General features: G+C 41.0%; 3 protein-coding genes across 3 annotated transcripts; 1 reads left to right on the plus strand and 2 right to left on the minus strand.

Annotated features, from left to right (window-relative positions):
• Positions 1-535: 535 nt before the first annotated feature.
• Positions 536-3,928, plus strand: fastkd3 (FAST kinase domains 3). The gene is made up of 7 exons (XM_067251653.1): positions 536-596; positions 1,101-2,603; positions 2,721-2,806; positions 2,894-3,068; positions 3,154-3,223; positions 3,326-3,440; positions 3,754-3,928. Exons 2-7 carry the CDS (start codon positions 1,142-1,144, stop codon positions 3,850-3,852), a joined length of 2,007 nt encoding a protein of 668 aa, XP_067107754.1. The 5' UTR covers positions 536-596; positions 1,101-1,141; the 3' UTR covers positions 3,853-3,928.
• Positions 3,929-4,060: 132 nt separating this feature from the next.
• Positions 4,061-6,835, minus strand: chmp5b (charged multivesicular body protein 5b). The gene is made up of 8 exons (XM_067251654.1): positions 6,684-6,835; positions 5,998-6,102; positions 5,776-5,822; positions 5,543-5,636; positions 5,350-5,421; positions 4,786-4,894; positions 4,485-4,600; positions 4,061-4,381 (listed from the first exon to the last, which is right to left on the minus strand). Exons 1-8 carry the CDS (start codon positions 6,750-6,752, stop codon positions 4,331-4,333), a joined length of 663 nt encoding a protein of 220 aa, XP_067107755.1. The 5' UTR covers positions 6,753-6,835; the 3' UTR covers positions 4,061-4,330.
• A 3,471-nt stretch (positions 6,836-10,306) lies between these two features.
• Positions 10,307-13,930, minus strand: LOC136957503 (delta-type opioid receptor-like). Its single transcript, XM_067251466.1, has 4 exons — positions 13,914-13,930; positions 13,391-13,678; positions 11,476-11,828; positions 10,307-10,833 (listed from the first exon to the last, which is right to left on the minus strand). The coding sequence occupies exons 2-4, from the start codon at positions 13,624-13,626 to the stop codon at positions 10,307-10,309; spliced, it is 1,116 nt and encodes a 371-aa protein (XP_067107567.1). The 5' UTR covers positions 13,627-13,678; positions 13,914-13,930.
• Between the last annotated feature and the right edge of the window lie 3,053 nt (positions 13,931-16,983).

A 16,983-nucleotide genomic window follows, 5' to 3' on the forward strand; every position in this document is an offset into this window, starting at 1 on the left:
TATTTGCCCCTTATTCATTGCCCTGTATAAAACAGTTACAATAACCCCTCTTCTGTCTGATGGCTTCTTTTATATATGGTTAGAAAGCGCCTTGTTTTTTCCTGAAACTGACTGGTTTTGAGTTATGTTCCAACATGTAGGGGCTTGATTTGAAGAGGGAACGACTGTAAAAGTGAACTATAAGGCCTACCACGTTTAAGATGAGTAATTCCCATCACAGCCGTCATTTCTTTTAGATCGTTTGGAATGGGGAGATGTGTCCCTTGTGCTGCATTGTAGGTGCTCTACAGGAAATGGTGTGGAATAAAATATGTATTGTGTGTATATATGTGTTTTAGAACTGGAGTATTTACTCAAGCAACTATATGATGTCCGACGGAACAAGGCAACATTGAACCTGAACATGAATTTACGATAGATTCAACCTTGGTACGATGTTGTCACCTAGTGGACATACGAAGCTTTATGAAACAATATACGTCACCACGTACGTGTCTTCAGTACAGCCAATCATGATAGAGCACCTGACTTACGGAACCACGTTGAGTTGGTTTCGGGCTTTCGGCATAGTTTCAAAGGGATTTATGTCTTGAACGGTAAGCTATTTCCACATCTGAACTAGAGGTTTTTTTATGAAATCGCAGTTTAACAATTGATGGCAAACGTAACACGTATTGTGTGAAAGCAAACTGACCAACTATTTAACTGCTGCTATTTTATTAGTTGAAAGATAGCTAGCTACCCTCAAACAGCTAGCAAACCCGCTAGCTACACAAGGGCAAATTACATGTATGTTGCATGTTCTGCACTTGTTCTTTATTAACAAGTCGGTTCCACCGAATTTCTTCAGGAAACAGTTTCTCGGACGGTTTCAATTACTTATCCATGTGGTGTTTAGCTAATTTTAGTTATGTAACTCTGGCGCTGTCATTTGATAACCACTCTGAAGGTTAAATAACTTTATGTTGGGAACTTGTTTAGTTCTTACGTCATTTTTGATGATTGCGGATTTCTTCTGACCTGTTAGGTAGGATAATTATTTATGGACGATAGTATGAGATTGTTTAAAGTCTACATGTTTGGAACATGTATGTACGCAGTTGCTACAGGTCCGTTGGGTTGGAAGTCCTGGGCCCATGCCATGGCTTTAAAGGTGATCCAGAGGCTTCAGCTGCTGGGACAGACGGGGAAACACCTCTGCTCTGATCTGGGACAGATCTCCAGACTCCTGAGTTCCCAGTGCCGTGCCCGGGAGCGCCTCTGTGTGGCCTGCCTTTGGACCTCAGCTGGTCGCTGCATCCAGAGACATGGCTGTAAGAAGCTACAGCCAAACTTGGGGAGGATGAGCCTGTCCACAATCATCAGGGACCCGTCCTTCTTCACCACTGGGTCTGTGGGCCTCCACAAAGACTCAGCCCTCCGGTTCTGTCTGAGCCAGCTCCACGGGCTCACTCCTGCAGACGAGCAGGCCTTCCAGGTGCGGCTGGACAGCTGCTCTTCATCCCGGCAGGTCTTCCGTCTGCTTGGTGCCATGGAGGTCATGTCTGACAACATGGCAGCTGCAGTGCTGCACAGGGTAGCTGACCTGGAGCAGGACACCCACTGCCTGAAGGACCCCTCGGTTCTGGAGCAGGACACTCTCAGGGCCCTGTGCTACCAGTTGGAGCAGGACTCATGCCGTCTGACGGACGCTGGGCTGGTGTCAGCCCTGCTTGGCTGCACCCGCCTCTACCTGGACCCCTGGAGCACACTAGTGGTGCGGCTGGTGTCTGAGAGCCAGGAGAGGCTGGACAAAGGACAGATGAGTGTTGGCCATCTGTGCACCGTAGGGCAGGCCATGCTTGCCCTGGAGGGCCCTAGCTGTGGGATGCTGGAGCAAGTGATGGATAAGGTCAAGAAGCAGGAGCCTGGCCAGTGGAGCGTAGCAGAGCTCACTGCAATCTATGGACTTCTGCAGGGCGGGGTTGGTAAGGAGGGACAGTACCAGGGCCTCCTCCATGCAATGCATCTGCATGCCATGTCAATCGCCTACCATATGGACCCTCCTGCTGTCAGCAGGGTGATGGGTGCTCTGGTGGTACTGAACCAGACCCAGGCCATGCCCCTGGTGATCAGCCTGTGCAAGCAGGCCGTAAGGCACGTACCCAACTTCAGGGATGAGGAGTTGACCGTAGTCCTTGGAGCTCTTATGCACTTTGGTCACAGCGATCACCACTTTGTGGAAGCCATGGAGAGGCACGTGCCCAGCATGGCCTTCACCTCACACCCAGAGACGGTCTCCAAGGTGATGCAGTACTTTGGGCAACGGAACATCTTGTCCCTGCCTGTGTTTGATGCCGTGGCTGAGAGCTTTGTGTACCGAGCAGATGACTACACCACCAGCCAGGTGGCCCATCAGATCATGCCATTCGGTAAGCTGGGCTACCTCCCACCAAACGCTGGCCAGTTGTTCAGGAAAGTGGAGGCCATCCTGCACAGGCGCTTTTCCCACTTTCAGCCCAGGACCCTCCTCAACCTGCTCCACACCTGCATCCTGGTGGAGAGATACCCTGTCAACTTTGTCTCCAAGGTCTCCAACAAGTACTTCCTCCAGGAATTGCAAGGTAAATGAGCTTACAGTACATCTAGAACTACAAAGGAATGCTATGGAGATTTCCTCTTTTCATCTTGTACAGATGTCGCAATGTGTGAAATACCTGTGCTTCCTCCATGTTTTCCAGTCAAAGATGAAGGTATGGACCGCATTGTTTTGGCACAACTCACTCAGCTCTACATGACCCTGAAGCTCGAGTGTCCCTTCTATGAGGTAGGTAACATGAGTTAAACACCTGTCAACAATATTGTTTTGGAACTGTTGAGTTTGACTCCCTCAATACCTTTTAAATCTCCTCAGGGTCCTAGGCTCCCTCCCAAGTACCGGGTCAAGTCGTTTCTCACCCCTGGGCGGTCCCTGGAGACTCAGGTGGACAGTCAACTCTATAACTATGTCAAGAATGGCCTTGTGGATCTACTCGGGTCTCGTGCATACTTTGCATCTAAAGTCCTCACTCCTTACCGTTACACCATAGGTAGTACAGACAATATGCCTGTCATTCAATATGGTTTCATATTGCTTGCTAGACATGTTGCCTGATGTTTGCCATCTTGTTATAGATGTGGAATTAAAGCTTGATGAGGAAGGATATGTTTTACCTGCTAGTCACACAGATGACGTATACAAGAGGTACGGACATGTTCATTCTTCTAGAATATAAGCCCAATCATTTTGAGTGTTGGTGTGCGGCAGTGTTAATGCTTGAATGTTATGTTTTATCCATGCTCCCAGGATTGCGATTTGTATTGATGGGCACAAACGGTTCGCTTCAAATGCAAAGCAGCTTCTTGGAAAAGAGGCCATTAAACAGAGGCATCTAAGACTCCTGGGATATAAAGTTGTTCAGGTTAGCAACCTATGATGCAGTCCCGGTATCCATAACTGAAGCATGTATAGTCTTGTGAAAATGAGTGCTTTGACTACAGATGTGCCTGAGTGTTGCATCTGGCACCTTGTGATTGCCAATGTTCCGTTTCAGTGTCCTTGCTGGTCATTGTCACCAGTTTTCTGTTTGCCAGTTGCTGTCAGTATTCCTTTTGATTTCTTCTGTCTGGTGTGACAGCTTTGTCTGTTCTTTGTTGACGAATGTGCTAGTGCTGTGGAGAGTCAGGGTTTTTCTGCCATGACATCCTAATGATTCTCATCTCATTCTTTTCCAGATTCCTTACTATGAATTTGAGAATCTGCAAAACCATACTGAGATTGTTCAGTATCTCCACAAAAAGATATTCCCTCACAGTTACAGGCTAAGTTGGTGACACTGTTATATATTCCTTGTGAGTGTATCAGCAATACATTTACGGAAACAAAATAAACTCATCATGTTAAAAGTGTGCTAGTGGAAAGATGTCCAAATACACTAACAATATTGGATAGTTAGTATATTGTAATATTAATAATGGTTTGAACTTGCAGTTAATTAAAATGAGGTCACTGACAACAATTTATATTATTACTGACACAATGTGAAATATATATATACATTTATTTGTTCTTGGACACACAAAGTTGAGAGAAACCAAATTTCCCAAGAATCACCATGGAGAGAGAGAAATGTCCATAACAAGATCAAGATAGGCTGTCAACATTAACCAAATGTTTTGCGTTTGTTTTTCCACTGATAACCAATGGTTGATAATATTCTGGTCACCACCATGACCTGGGAGTGTCAGTTGGATAAATATAAAAATGTTATACATAAAAAGACAAAACAAATGATGGGTCTTGTGTGGGCTCCTATGTGGCTGGAATCTGGGGCAGGCCAAACTCGTCCACCAAAACTCCATCCTGAAACACAGTTACAATCACAGTCAGGTTCTCAGGAAACACTGCGATCTTCAACACACACACACACATATATATCCATCTGGAGGAAGAAGATGAGAAGTACCCGGTTGATGCTCTTCTCGCCCGGCACTCCTTCAGGGATGGAAGGATGACTGGTGGCCTCATCCAGATAAGAGCTGTCCTCATCCAAAAGGAGCTCATCTCCCAAGGCGTCCAGCTCTGTGTTCACAAACACTGATTTATCACAGCCTATATATTTTGTATATAGTAAGCTTTCTAATGGTCATCACACAAATGTTCCAAAGTGAGCAACCCTCCTAACTGTGGAAAGATACAAAAGTAGAGAGAGCTGTTTATTGTCAGTGTCAGCTAATCTAACACCACTGCCGTGGTGCTGCATTCACCTGCTTCGAGGTCATCGTCATCGATCTCTGGCGTCCCGTAGCTTCTGCTCATGGCTTCCTGGACCTCGTTGGCATCCTCCATCATGTCCTCCAGCTGATCCTGGAGATCCTGCAACACAAGCAATATTCTATTTACTTCCCAGCACCAGCCAAGCTAAAGTAGGCAACAACGTTGAAGGTATTTGAGGGAGTCAGATGGCTGAGCGGTGAGGGAGTCGGGCTAGTAATCTGAAGGTTGCCAGTTCGATTCCTGGCCGTGTCAATTGACGTTGTGTCCTTGGGCAAGGCACTTCACCCTAGTTGCTTCGGGGGGAATGTCCCTGTACTTACTGTAAGTCGCTCTGGATAAGAGTGTCTGCTAAATGTATTTAAGTATCTTAACGTTACCAAAAGGATTTTGTGACATTAAGAAGTCAGATCTACAGTATCAAAAGCACATACCTCCATCTGATTGATCTTTGTGACATTACGAAGTCAGATCTACAGTATCAATACCACATACCTCAATCTGATCGACTCTTTGTGACATTAAGAAGTCAGATATACAGTATCAATAGCACATACCTCAATCTGATCGATCTTTACATTCTTGTATGCCTTCTTCATCTCTTTGGCTCCAACCTTCATGGCATCCACCTATGGCATACATTAATAACAAGCCAGTGTTTTTTGAGGTCGGATCAATAGACAGGAAGCCCAGTGTAATAATGGCATGGTGAGAGCTGTGCAGGAGTGGATAGTATCACATGTTTCATACGGTAGTTTTGGTGTCTTTGAGGGTCTGGATTGTGTAGTTGGCCTGTTCCATGTTGAAAGACTGCTGCATAAGATTGTCTCTCTGGCCCTCATACCTGAACATGACAAAAATGTCATGCTATAGAGTACAGTTGGTGCATTTCTGAATATTGTACTACTGCTCGTAAGTTATGAAAGCAAGTCATACTAATTAACATGCCATGAATAAGGAAGTGAATGTGTCCCATAACTTACATTCTCTTTTGCTTCAGCACTCTCATGGCCTTTTGCTTGACCATGTTCTGATAGAAACAAAGTACAGATGTGAGATAAACAATGGTCCCACAGAACAGTACTTCATGTGATATGGATGTATCATATAACCTAACCAGTTTCATGTTGAGTATTATGAGTTTCCTTAATGGACCATTACATTCCAAGTATAGAGATGATATCACATTGTAAAACCAATGTTACCTTTGACGGCCCATCTCTCATCTTCTTCATCTGATCTTTGTACTTGACAAGCTCAACGTCTAACCTTGAAATCTTCTTATCAATAGACTCAGCCCTAGAGTCCACCTATGGTAATAAGTTAAAACAAAAATACAAGTAGCAAGAGGTTTACTTTTAATAAAATATAGCAGTTGAATACATATTTCTGATGCTGTGAAGCAAAATATATCTTTAGGCCAAAACCAGTTAAACGGGTTGATTTAAGTCAATGCCTTGCCCCATTTCATAACAGGAATAAGAACCTGGTCTTAATTTGCGACTAATAAAAGAAAACAAAACTCAATTGTATGCCAGAAATGCTTAAATCAGTTATTTCAGTTCTAAACATATCGTTCTGATAGACTATTGTTCTTTGTATTGTTTTGTGTTTAAATTAGCTGGCTAATGTTAGCCAACTAGTACGTCTTTTGCCAGACAACTCACTACAGATAGTTATTTAAAGCTGCTATTAACTTTGATTTCTTCGGTTTTCAGTCTAAAACATTTATCTAATTCACCCCAAAAGTATGGCTATAGATACTATTTCTACGTTAGTTAGCAAGGTAGACGTCAGCCTATACTTGACACTGAAGTGCTTGTTCCCACGAAGTTCTTTGTTTATTTATTAAGAAGGAGCAGCTCTGCAAGTTGTGACAATCGATACTTACACCTCCAATACAGTCTGTTAGATTGGGTGGGGGTCCCTTGGGCTTTCCTCGACCAAAAATACGATTCATTTTGTCCCAAATAGATATTTGTTAGCATAAAATAATCAGCTAGCTAAATGTCACTTCAGCTGGGACACCCGGAAATAACCCTCGTGACGTCACACCAGTCACATGGTTGGCCAACTTTGCTATCAACGCCCTACCGTCATTAGCTGGAGGATACATTCAAAGGACTGCTCGTCTGAAAGAACAGAATTATAATTTGTATCCTTTTAACGTCGGTGTATTTATTTGAACTGAGAAAGATGATTGAAAAGCATAATATGTCCATTAGGGGGCACCCCAGTGTCATGTTTTCAAATACAAACACATGTTATATTAAATTACATCAGCCCCTTCCATATAGGCAGTCATTTGGAATACTATTGCTCTTAGTCCATGTGTTGGATGAACAGATGAACAATCAATCAAGCCAAAGGTGATGCTGATGCATTGTTGAAGTTTATCCGGAATGATAGGTCACTAATGCATTTACAAAACAGTAAATGGAATCCATGAACAGTACAATTTCAGTTTTCCGTGAAATGAGTGGGACATTTCCGTGGATTCCATCATACACAGACCTTCTCCACACACATTAATCTAATTGAAAACGACGGACCAGTCTATTAACTATAGCTGTTGAAGACTATAATTAAAATGAAAAATATTTTTATTTAGAGGTCTGTTAACTCCGTTAACTTCAGAACCGTCTACAGAGATAAAGTCATTGTGCTTGATTACACTGTACTCGATGATCCATAAGAATTGGATTAAACATTTAGCAAGAGCTTCACACACACACACACACACACACACACACACACACAACTACATTAATTCATATATACATTTTATATCAATAGGTCAATATACAATATTGATGTACATATCCTTAAACGAATATTGATCAATGATGCATGACATCTTCATATGTTGTAAACTATTGCCTACAGGCCTATTCTGAAATGACATAAAGACTTAGAAACAAGGGCAATGAAGACAGCACTGTAATTTTCACATTGCAGATGTCACTTGGGTTTGGCCTAGATCATTTGAGTCTTCTTTCCCAATCCAGGAGATTGAAGACAGTTCCATGGCTAGTCATGTCGGTTTATTCCCGTCTGGGTTCTCCATTGGGAGGGGAGCTTCTCTCACAGTGCTCCTGGCCTTACTGCTCCTCGGGCCCCTATCTCCCTTCAGCTTTGCTGGGAGACAGAAATCCCTGAAGCATCGCTGAAAGATCTCATCAAGGAAGGCGTATAGGATGGGGTTGAGGCTGCTGTTACTGTAGCCCAGCACCACGCAGAAGAAGTAGGCAGCCATGACGGCCATGGTCTCGGGCACGCTCATCAGGGCCATGATCATATTCATTTTAAATCAATAAATTAACATAGTATATTGATGCAAGACAGTATGTTGTTTTCATTCACTTTAATACTGAGCACTGCAAAGCATGTTTTGGTCTGAGTAGGCTATCATCTCTGCATGTAACAGAAAACTAAAATAGCAATAATTGATAAAACACAGATACTTATAAATAATGATAATCAATTTGTGTTTGATGTTGGGGGGGTCAGATGGCTGAGCGGTTAGGGAATCGGGCTACCAATCAGAAGGTTGCTGGTTCAATTCCCAGCCGTGCAAATTACGTTGTGTCCCTAGGCACGGCACTTCACCCTACTTGCCCCGGGGGGATGTCCCTGTACTTACTGTAAGTCGCTCTGGATAAGAGCATCTGCTAAATGACTAAATGTAAATGTTGATCACGTGAGGTGATACTAACTTGAAGACTGCAGAATCACCTCTAAAAGCTTAAATGATTACCTTAAACTAATCTTTCTACAAACACTCACATTTAGTTTACATCAAAAATGACATGTTATCACTGTAATATTGGTCAAGATTAGAGACCAATAAAACCTAAATAATGTTTGTTGGGTTAGAACCTGTATATTTGTTTTACAAGTCCACATCCCTGTAAGGCTATCAACTGTAACCTTACAAAACTGAAATGACCTGCAGAATAGGTGCGAAGATCTGTAGTATGCTTGGACTGTGCCTCTGAGAATAAATCACGTTACCACAGTACTATCAGGCTCTAAAAGTCAATGGAGTTTTAGTTACACGTTTACAAGTCTTTAAATATACATTCAAAATCCGGTGGGACTCACTGTACAACATTAACAAAAAGCACAGACAACCAAGCATTTACTTTGTGTATGATCAAAGAACACTTAAAATATTTGATATTTATATCTGTACATGTGTTCCAATAATTGGCCATGCTACAAATACTGATACATTTCATATAAGGTCTGTGCAAAGCAACTTTAAGACTATACAATTTCTGAATAAGTATATTACTTATCGATGTATTTTACATAAATCTGAATACTCAACCACGTGCACAATATGTCCATGAAGGAAATATCCAAATGTTTTGGATTGCATTGATCTACTCATGTTTTTCTAAGGTAAGAACATTCATAATCTAATATGAATATATGTAACTAGGCGCAAGTCAAATTAACAGCACAAAATATCTTAAGATTAACAACTTGACACAAGATCAAAGTTGCTAAAAAAGCCCTCTGTCAAATTAGAAAATAACAATTAAATCCAGGATTTCTCACAATAACAGTGATTGTGTCAACAACAGCATTTTTATTCGGTCTATCTCAAAGGTCCCACTTATCATCTAACCCTGACACACTGGAGCTAATCAACACAATGTTTAGAAATATTTCAGATTGTTGCATTATGACTGATAGTGTTTCATTGACTCCTTTTGGTCATGATGAAAAGAAAATGTAACTGAATGTACTTCATAACGTTCCCTAATTGTAATGTTTCTTTACACCAGGCACACAATGTAACAAGCATTATATTGTAGCGCCTTGATGTCAGCCTGAAAAATACCATATCTGGACTGCATAAGGCACTTCTGGCCTAAGGAACTATATACACAGTCCATGAAACATTTAAATATATTAAAAACGTATATTAATAAAAGAAAAAGAAAATGTAATTTAAATTACTAACATAATACTGTCTTTTTTAGCACTATATTCTCTATTATTTATGATGAAAAGGCAAAATATCGCTAACCGCCATCCCTGAGAATTTCAATTTAAAACACAGAGTTCTGTCATCTGACTGCTGTATTCTAACACACAATATGGCAATAGCTAATATTGACACAGTGCATGTAAAAATAAAAATCTATTGTATTATTTTTGTAATTCCCTTAAGGTGAGAATGTTATCTGCAAATCAATTGTATGTCCAAATTACTCAATGTATACAAATGTGCAAATAAATGTAATTGGTGTCCTTGAATTCATTCAATACCCCTCTTATCCGTTTAAAAATAATGATCAGTGATGCATGATATCCTCATATGTCTTGGACATAGCCCACAGGCCTATTCTGAAATGACATAATGACTTGAATTTGATTGTAGCAACAAGGGCAATTTATATAGCACTGTAGTTTTCACATTGCAGATGTCACTTGGGTCAGGCCTAGATCATTTGAGTCTTCTTTTCCAATCCGAGAGATTGAAGACAGTTCCATAGCTAGTCATGCCGGTTTAGTCCCGTCTGGGTTCTCCATTGGGAGGGGAGCTTCTCTCACAGTGCTCCTGGCCTTACTGCTCCCCGGGCCTCTCTCTCCCTTCAGCTTTGCTGGGAGACAGAAATCCCTGAAGCATCGCTTAAAGTTCTCGTCCAGGAAGGCGTAGAGGATGGGGTTGAGGCTGCTGTTGGTGTAGCCCAGCGCCACGCAGAAGAAGTAGGCAGCCATGACGGCCGTGGTCTCGGGCACGCTCACCAGGGCCTTGATCAGGATGAAGATGTGGATGGGTGTCCAGCACACCACGAACGCGGCCACCACCACCATGACCAGGCGGGTGATGCGTCGTAGAGTGCGGTCCTTTTCACGCGAACCGGACAACAGCCTGACGCTCTTCAGCCTCAGAATCATCAGAGAATAACAGACGGTGATGATGAGCACAGGCACCACGAAGGCAAACACAAACACACAGATCTTCATCAAAGTGTCCCAGTAGATGTAGGGCTCAGGGAATTGTAAGGCACACTCTGTAGTGCCTAGAGGAGGAAGGATGAGAGAAGAGAGAAAAAACAAAGGGGGGAGGAGAAAGAGAGACAGGAGAGGTACGAGAGAGTAGAGCAGAGAGGACAGAGAGAACAGGGAGAGAGGAGTTATGACAGGGAGACTGTTAAATGTACCCACGCTTTGGTGTAACATAAATACCATTTCACAGTGACTCTTTCCACTCATGCTGTCTGGCTGTGATGGAACAGCTAATGTGCTCTTAAATGGGAACATCTTGCGCAACATCGGCTCTTTCACTTTTCACAACATCCTCTGTATATGGCTGTGATACAGTGAGAAAAGATAATGGAAAGCTCATTACCATCAGATAGATAAGCTTATGTTCCTTTCCGACTATGAAAATTAGACAAAAGAATCAGCATTGCTAAAAAAACACAGATTGCCAGAGAAAATGTGACTGGCATTTCTCATTGTAATGAGTTCCTCCATAGACCTCTAAGGGCAAATAAAGCATGATAATGGACCATTCCACTCTGTTATGAGACAATTCCTCGACATCTCTTGGGAAATTTGCCTTTGAAGACATTTGCGAGTGGCTGTGTTGAGTGTGTGTGCGTGTGTGTGCTTGTGTGTGTCTGTGCAATCGTGTGTGTGTGTGTTTGTGTATTTCTCACCATTGTTTGTTTGTGTACCCCCAAGCAGAAGAGCAGGTATCCCTGCAGCCGATGACAGGATCCAGATACACACGTTGATCATCTTGGCTTTTATGGGCGTCCGGAAGTCCAGCGCCTTGACCGGGTGGCACACAGCCACGTAGCGGTCCACACTCATCATGGTCAATGTGAAGATGCTGGTGAACATGTTGTAGTAGTCTATGGAGATGAAGACCTTACACACCACCTCACCAAACGGCCACGAGTTTAACAGGTAGTCTGTGCTCTGGAAAGGCATTGTTGTGGTTACCAGGGCGTCAGCAAGGGCCAAGTTGAATATGTAAATGTTGGTGGCGGTCTTCATTTTTGTGTACCTGAACATAAAATACATTTGAAATGATTATGAAAAACATCCATTATTTAAATGACCGGAAGACTAAAATGAAGACACAATTGATGAGAGAATATTTTTGCATTATTCACAATCAATTTAGGAAATATTTAAAATTTGAATGATTTAAGACGAAATTAAGGATGAATTTTACTTAAATTAATTTTGAACTTAAATTATTCTTGAAATGCTAATTAGTCTGTCTTTGTTCTGTCACAACTGGATCACATAATGCTGCTTCAACCATTTAGAGGCTGCTGAAGCTTCCATGTTTCCATCTTTGCTTCTGTCACTGGTGGTTTATAGACACACACAAGTACAATGCATCAATTACAATGGCCACAAACCTCTGTCCTATAACAGTACCATCAATCACCACACTGTGGGTCATGCAAGTGAAAGACCCACAGGTGGCTCTTCACAGAACTTATCTATTGGTTTTATTGCACTGGGTGAGATACAATTTATTTATTTTAATCATCATCCTATTCCTATATACTTATATTTAGCATGTTTTGACGTCAACAAACAGAAAATATTGAGAAATATAGATAATATATCAGTCCCATAATTGAGACATTTGGCTGCAGAATGAAATCAACATGACATCAACAGTAATAAGCAAACACTAATAATAACTGACAAGTTTAAAATGCATGAGTGTGTCAGACAGAGAACGACTGAGGAAATTCTTTCAAAATACACTACAAGGTAGACCTTGTTGACACAGAATATGGACAATGTGCCAATAATTATCTCTGATGGGAAACTGTGCAGGTCCTCTGCTTGGTAAAGGTAATGTGCCATCAATCTGATTCAAGCTAGTCTTCTGTTGGCAGTGATCTTCCCATGTGATATGGTCCTTGATTGATCTGATTCACACTCCATCAATAAAAACTAATGAGGTGCATGCAAGACTTCTGCATGAGAGATCACAACAGGTTTAAATTGTGGTGCATAAGGATTTTCCATTCCAATATCACAATGACTAAAATACCTGATTTACATATTGATTGTCCCTATCTGTTTACTGCTTAGTTTTTTTGTGTGTTTTTTTGTGCATACATTTAACAACAAATATATGTTGTGTATACAACATACAAGCAACATAAGCACAACTGTTCGACTGGGAGATGCTGAACAATACTTTAATGATGATGCCTCAATGCATAATCTGAAATATCTACCATCCCTCACATCCATGTCAAGATGTTAATGAATTACTCCCAAAGCTTTGATTTCCATTTCACCAAATATACCCTTTTCACTAGTTTAAAGGAATGTAGGGCCTATTCAATTACTCTTCATGCGTGCATGTAAAAAAACAATTGCCTCTGGGTGTCTCGCAAGTTTTTTGAATGAAAAAGAACTTGGTCAGGAATTTTTTTCAGTACTATGGATCTACATACATATTTAAGAAGGACGTAAATACATATTGATACATTAATTTGGGTTTCCTTGTGCATTAATAGTCACTTTTCATTTACCAAACGGTAGACAAACAACCCGAGCACTGACGGTACATGCAAAAAAGTTGCGCCTTACCTGATTATAACATACATGACGAGGCAGTTTCCCACTAAGCCCACCACAAACACCACGGAATAGACAGCGGTGATGATGGGGATGATTGGGGACATGGGTTCCTCGTCCCACTCGTCGCTATGGGTGCTATTGGGAGTTTGTGATTCAGACAGCCAAGTATAATTAATGAAACAGTCTTCGGCGAGCGCAGAAAGACACTTGTCTCCTTTGAAGATTTCCACCGGAGTGCTTTCCATTTTGGAAACGCTTGACCACCCCACAATACGAATGAAATGGGCTAAGAGAACACTTCTTGCGGTCCGTTCGGATAGGAGAGAAAAAGGAAAGTTAACGTGATTATTATACCTGAATAGACTTTTAAGGCATTCTTTAAGTGAATGGTTTTCTATGGTCTTTCTAGGCTCTATCAAATATTTTAAACATGTTATTAGTCAACTGTGAATAGGTGATACACAAAGCATTTCTGTAAAACAATTTTCAGACCGCATAACCTTATCCAAACCACCCGCGTCCATGAACTCACCCATTTGTTATTAGGCTTTATTCGATCCTTTTAGCTCCATGGAGATCAAATCGGAGGCATGGAGGACGTAGCCTAGTGTGTTTTCTTTTCCCTTGCTGGAGGATACGGGTAGCCAAAGTTTGTAGAGAGAGGTAAGATGAGGCAAGTGAATCGGCTATGTAACGGCTGGCAGACACTCGTGGGCACGCACAGTGTGGGCTGCTGCGAGCATCCGAGCGGTAGCGCGCTCTCTTGCTCATTTCTCCATACCCCCTCCCCCTACCCCAAATATGACATCAGGGCAGTGACAATAACCTTAAGGCAAACACTGCAAACTCGGTGTCCATGTAACAAAATAGGTCGATGCAATTCTAAAACCAAGCGATGAGACTTTCTTTCGGATTAAGTTACGATGCTGTCTGTCGAACGAATGTTGATCATGATATCATATTTTAGCTGTAGCCTAATTCTTATCACTTCAAACTTTGGGTATCTAAACATATTGTTCAACTCCTCAAAATATAAATCATTATTTGGATGAATAGTTTAATCTTTTGTGCTAAACTCAACTGTGAGGAAGTAGCCTATATTACTATATGCATGCTCTATATAGCTAAAATGCAGCAAGTACCATAGATACCGCACAATATCAGATACCACACAATAACAAGCAAAATATAGGCTAAATGGAACATTCTCTCTTTATTAGGCTACATAAATATTCTAATGTTATAGATGCATTAAGATCATAAATAATGTGTCTAATCCATAATGCATCATTCACAACAATAAACACAAAGTGTTTGTGTGTTTGTGTGGAGATAACATCCACTGTGAACAACCCTGCATGTGCAGGGGCATTGGCCAGTCCATGCGTTCCTGCCTGTCCAGCTAACAGCTGACAGGACAAGAGAGCCAAATCAGAAGCCAAACGTCATTATGACGAGAGAAAAAACAACCTTCCCGATTTTATTTGTACTTTCTGCAGTGTATGATGCATGTATACCCCTGTTCAAGTGAGCGGGCTGGAGATAACGGGTTGGAGCTCTAATAATTCATGTAACCTTACGTCACTTGAGACATTCTTGGATGGAAGGATGTCTGTCGCTAGGAGCAAGCAGGCGTTTTATTTGAAAGTTTTTGCTGTTAGGCTGCTTAAAGAGGCTCTTCCTACCCTCAAAAGAATCATATCATGAGTGGTGCTGTAGTCTGGTGGGATTGCCTTTGATATAAGGTTTGATAAAAAAGACTCAGCCCCACCTCTTTATCTGCATAGGCAAAGCACATTTCTTTGGTAGAACTGAAACTTGGGCAGTCATACACACTAAAATTGCGCGTGGAATGACAGGAATAGAGATGGAAAAAGTTAATTAGCTGCTAAAATTGATTGAGTGCATCTGATTACGAGGTTTCAGCTGAGAGGCCGATGAGATATGCTCTAATTTCAATTTGAGGGGAGACCAGTATCAACCATCTTCAAAAATGCATTCTCTCTTCTATCTATGACAAAGGAACATAATAATTTATACACGGTATATAAAGCTTTCTTGGAAAAGTTATTTAGCAATCAAAATTCGAAAAAAAAAGATGCCTTTGGAAATAGCTTTATCTGCACACGCTAATGATTAATGTGTTTACCGGTACAGTTACTTTAATACAAATGTAAAAAAGGCCCTTGCTTCTAGTCATAACACAGAATTGAAATTCAATGTATATAATAAACATTTTACCATTTAAATTCATTTAATTATAGAAATGTTGCCTCAGTTGGCAGTGTAGCCTGGTGTTCTTCTTGGGGGTCACAGTCAACGCTTGTGTACAGGTGACCAAGTGATGCACACGCTTCCCACAGGTGGTAAACATTTTGCCAGCCACTGTGTTACTCATAAGGTAGTCATTTACTTTCATTTAAACGTGAACAAGAAACAGACAACGATTGTATTGCATGTGCATCATGTACTGAAATCCTTGCCTGCTCTGGAGGAACCTAAGGCCCCCCCAACATACACACACACACACACACACACATACACACACACACACACACACACATACACACATACACACACACACATACACACATACAAACACACTCTAGCGACGGCTCTGGAAAACAAGTAATGTGCTTGGGGAGGATTAGGGAGGATCTACAAAGTTATGTGAAACAATCATGTTTTCTCAGAGCGCTGTATGGATTAAATAAATAAAAAACTGACAAGAGAGAAGTAAAAAGAAAAACAAGAGAGATTACAACATACGTCACAGTACTGCTGTAAAGGGTTTCAAGAGGATTAATAAAGGCAGCATGATTTTCATAAAGTATTTGATCACAGACTGTTGTTAGTGTTGATGGACAGGAAGACTGTTCAGCTGTATTTAGCATTACAATTTTACGTCAAAGTGTGCCAGAGGCCTAAATATTACCTGAGTTACCACTAAACTACATACTGTATTACAGTGAGAAGGTGCTTGACAGAAGCACTATGAAGTGTGAAATTCAAGCAGTCTGATGATTTCCATCAGCTCCTACCTGAAAATATGATATAGATGTTTACACGCTTAAGTGTCTCAGTTCAAATCTACAAAATGTACTTAAATTTCAATTTCAGTACATTATCTTGGTTGATTTCATTTTGATTTGAAACCTAGGGATTTTTATAAACATTTATTTATGCATTTATGTCTTTTTACTTTGTAACTTACATTCCAGACTATCATTTACTGTACAGTATTCTAAAACACACATGGTGAGATAAACATAGATAATGTTGATTAAGATAATAGACCTATTTGTAGATTGCTAATGTATATGAGACTGCTGGCTTGTTCTTGTTTTGCAAACCTAACCATAACCCTTTCATTTGAGTTCATTGCTGAAAGAAGCCAAAAACATTTTTTTTTTGCAAAAGCTGTTTATCAGCAGTGGGATCAAATTGAACTTGATAAAAAAAAAGTAGAAAATCCAAGAAGGAGAAATCCGCTTGTTCACTGCGACTTTCAAAGTTCATTGAAAGTCAATAAGGTACTCAATTTCATGCATAAGGAAAATGCTAATTCTACTGTATTACACTTTTAATACATTCGTAATGTG

This window comes from Osmerus mordax, chromosome 15, assembly GCF_038355195.1.
Source record: "Osmerus mordax isolate fOsmMor3 chromosome 15, fOsmMor3.pri, whole genome shotgun sequence".
Lineage (NCBI taxonomy): Eukaryota > Metazoa > Chordata > Actinopteri > Osmeriformes > Osmeridae > Osmerus > Osmerus mordax.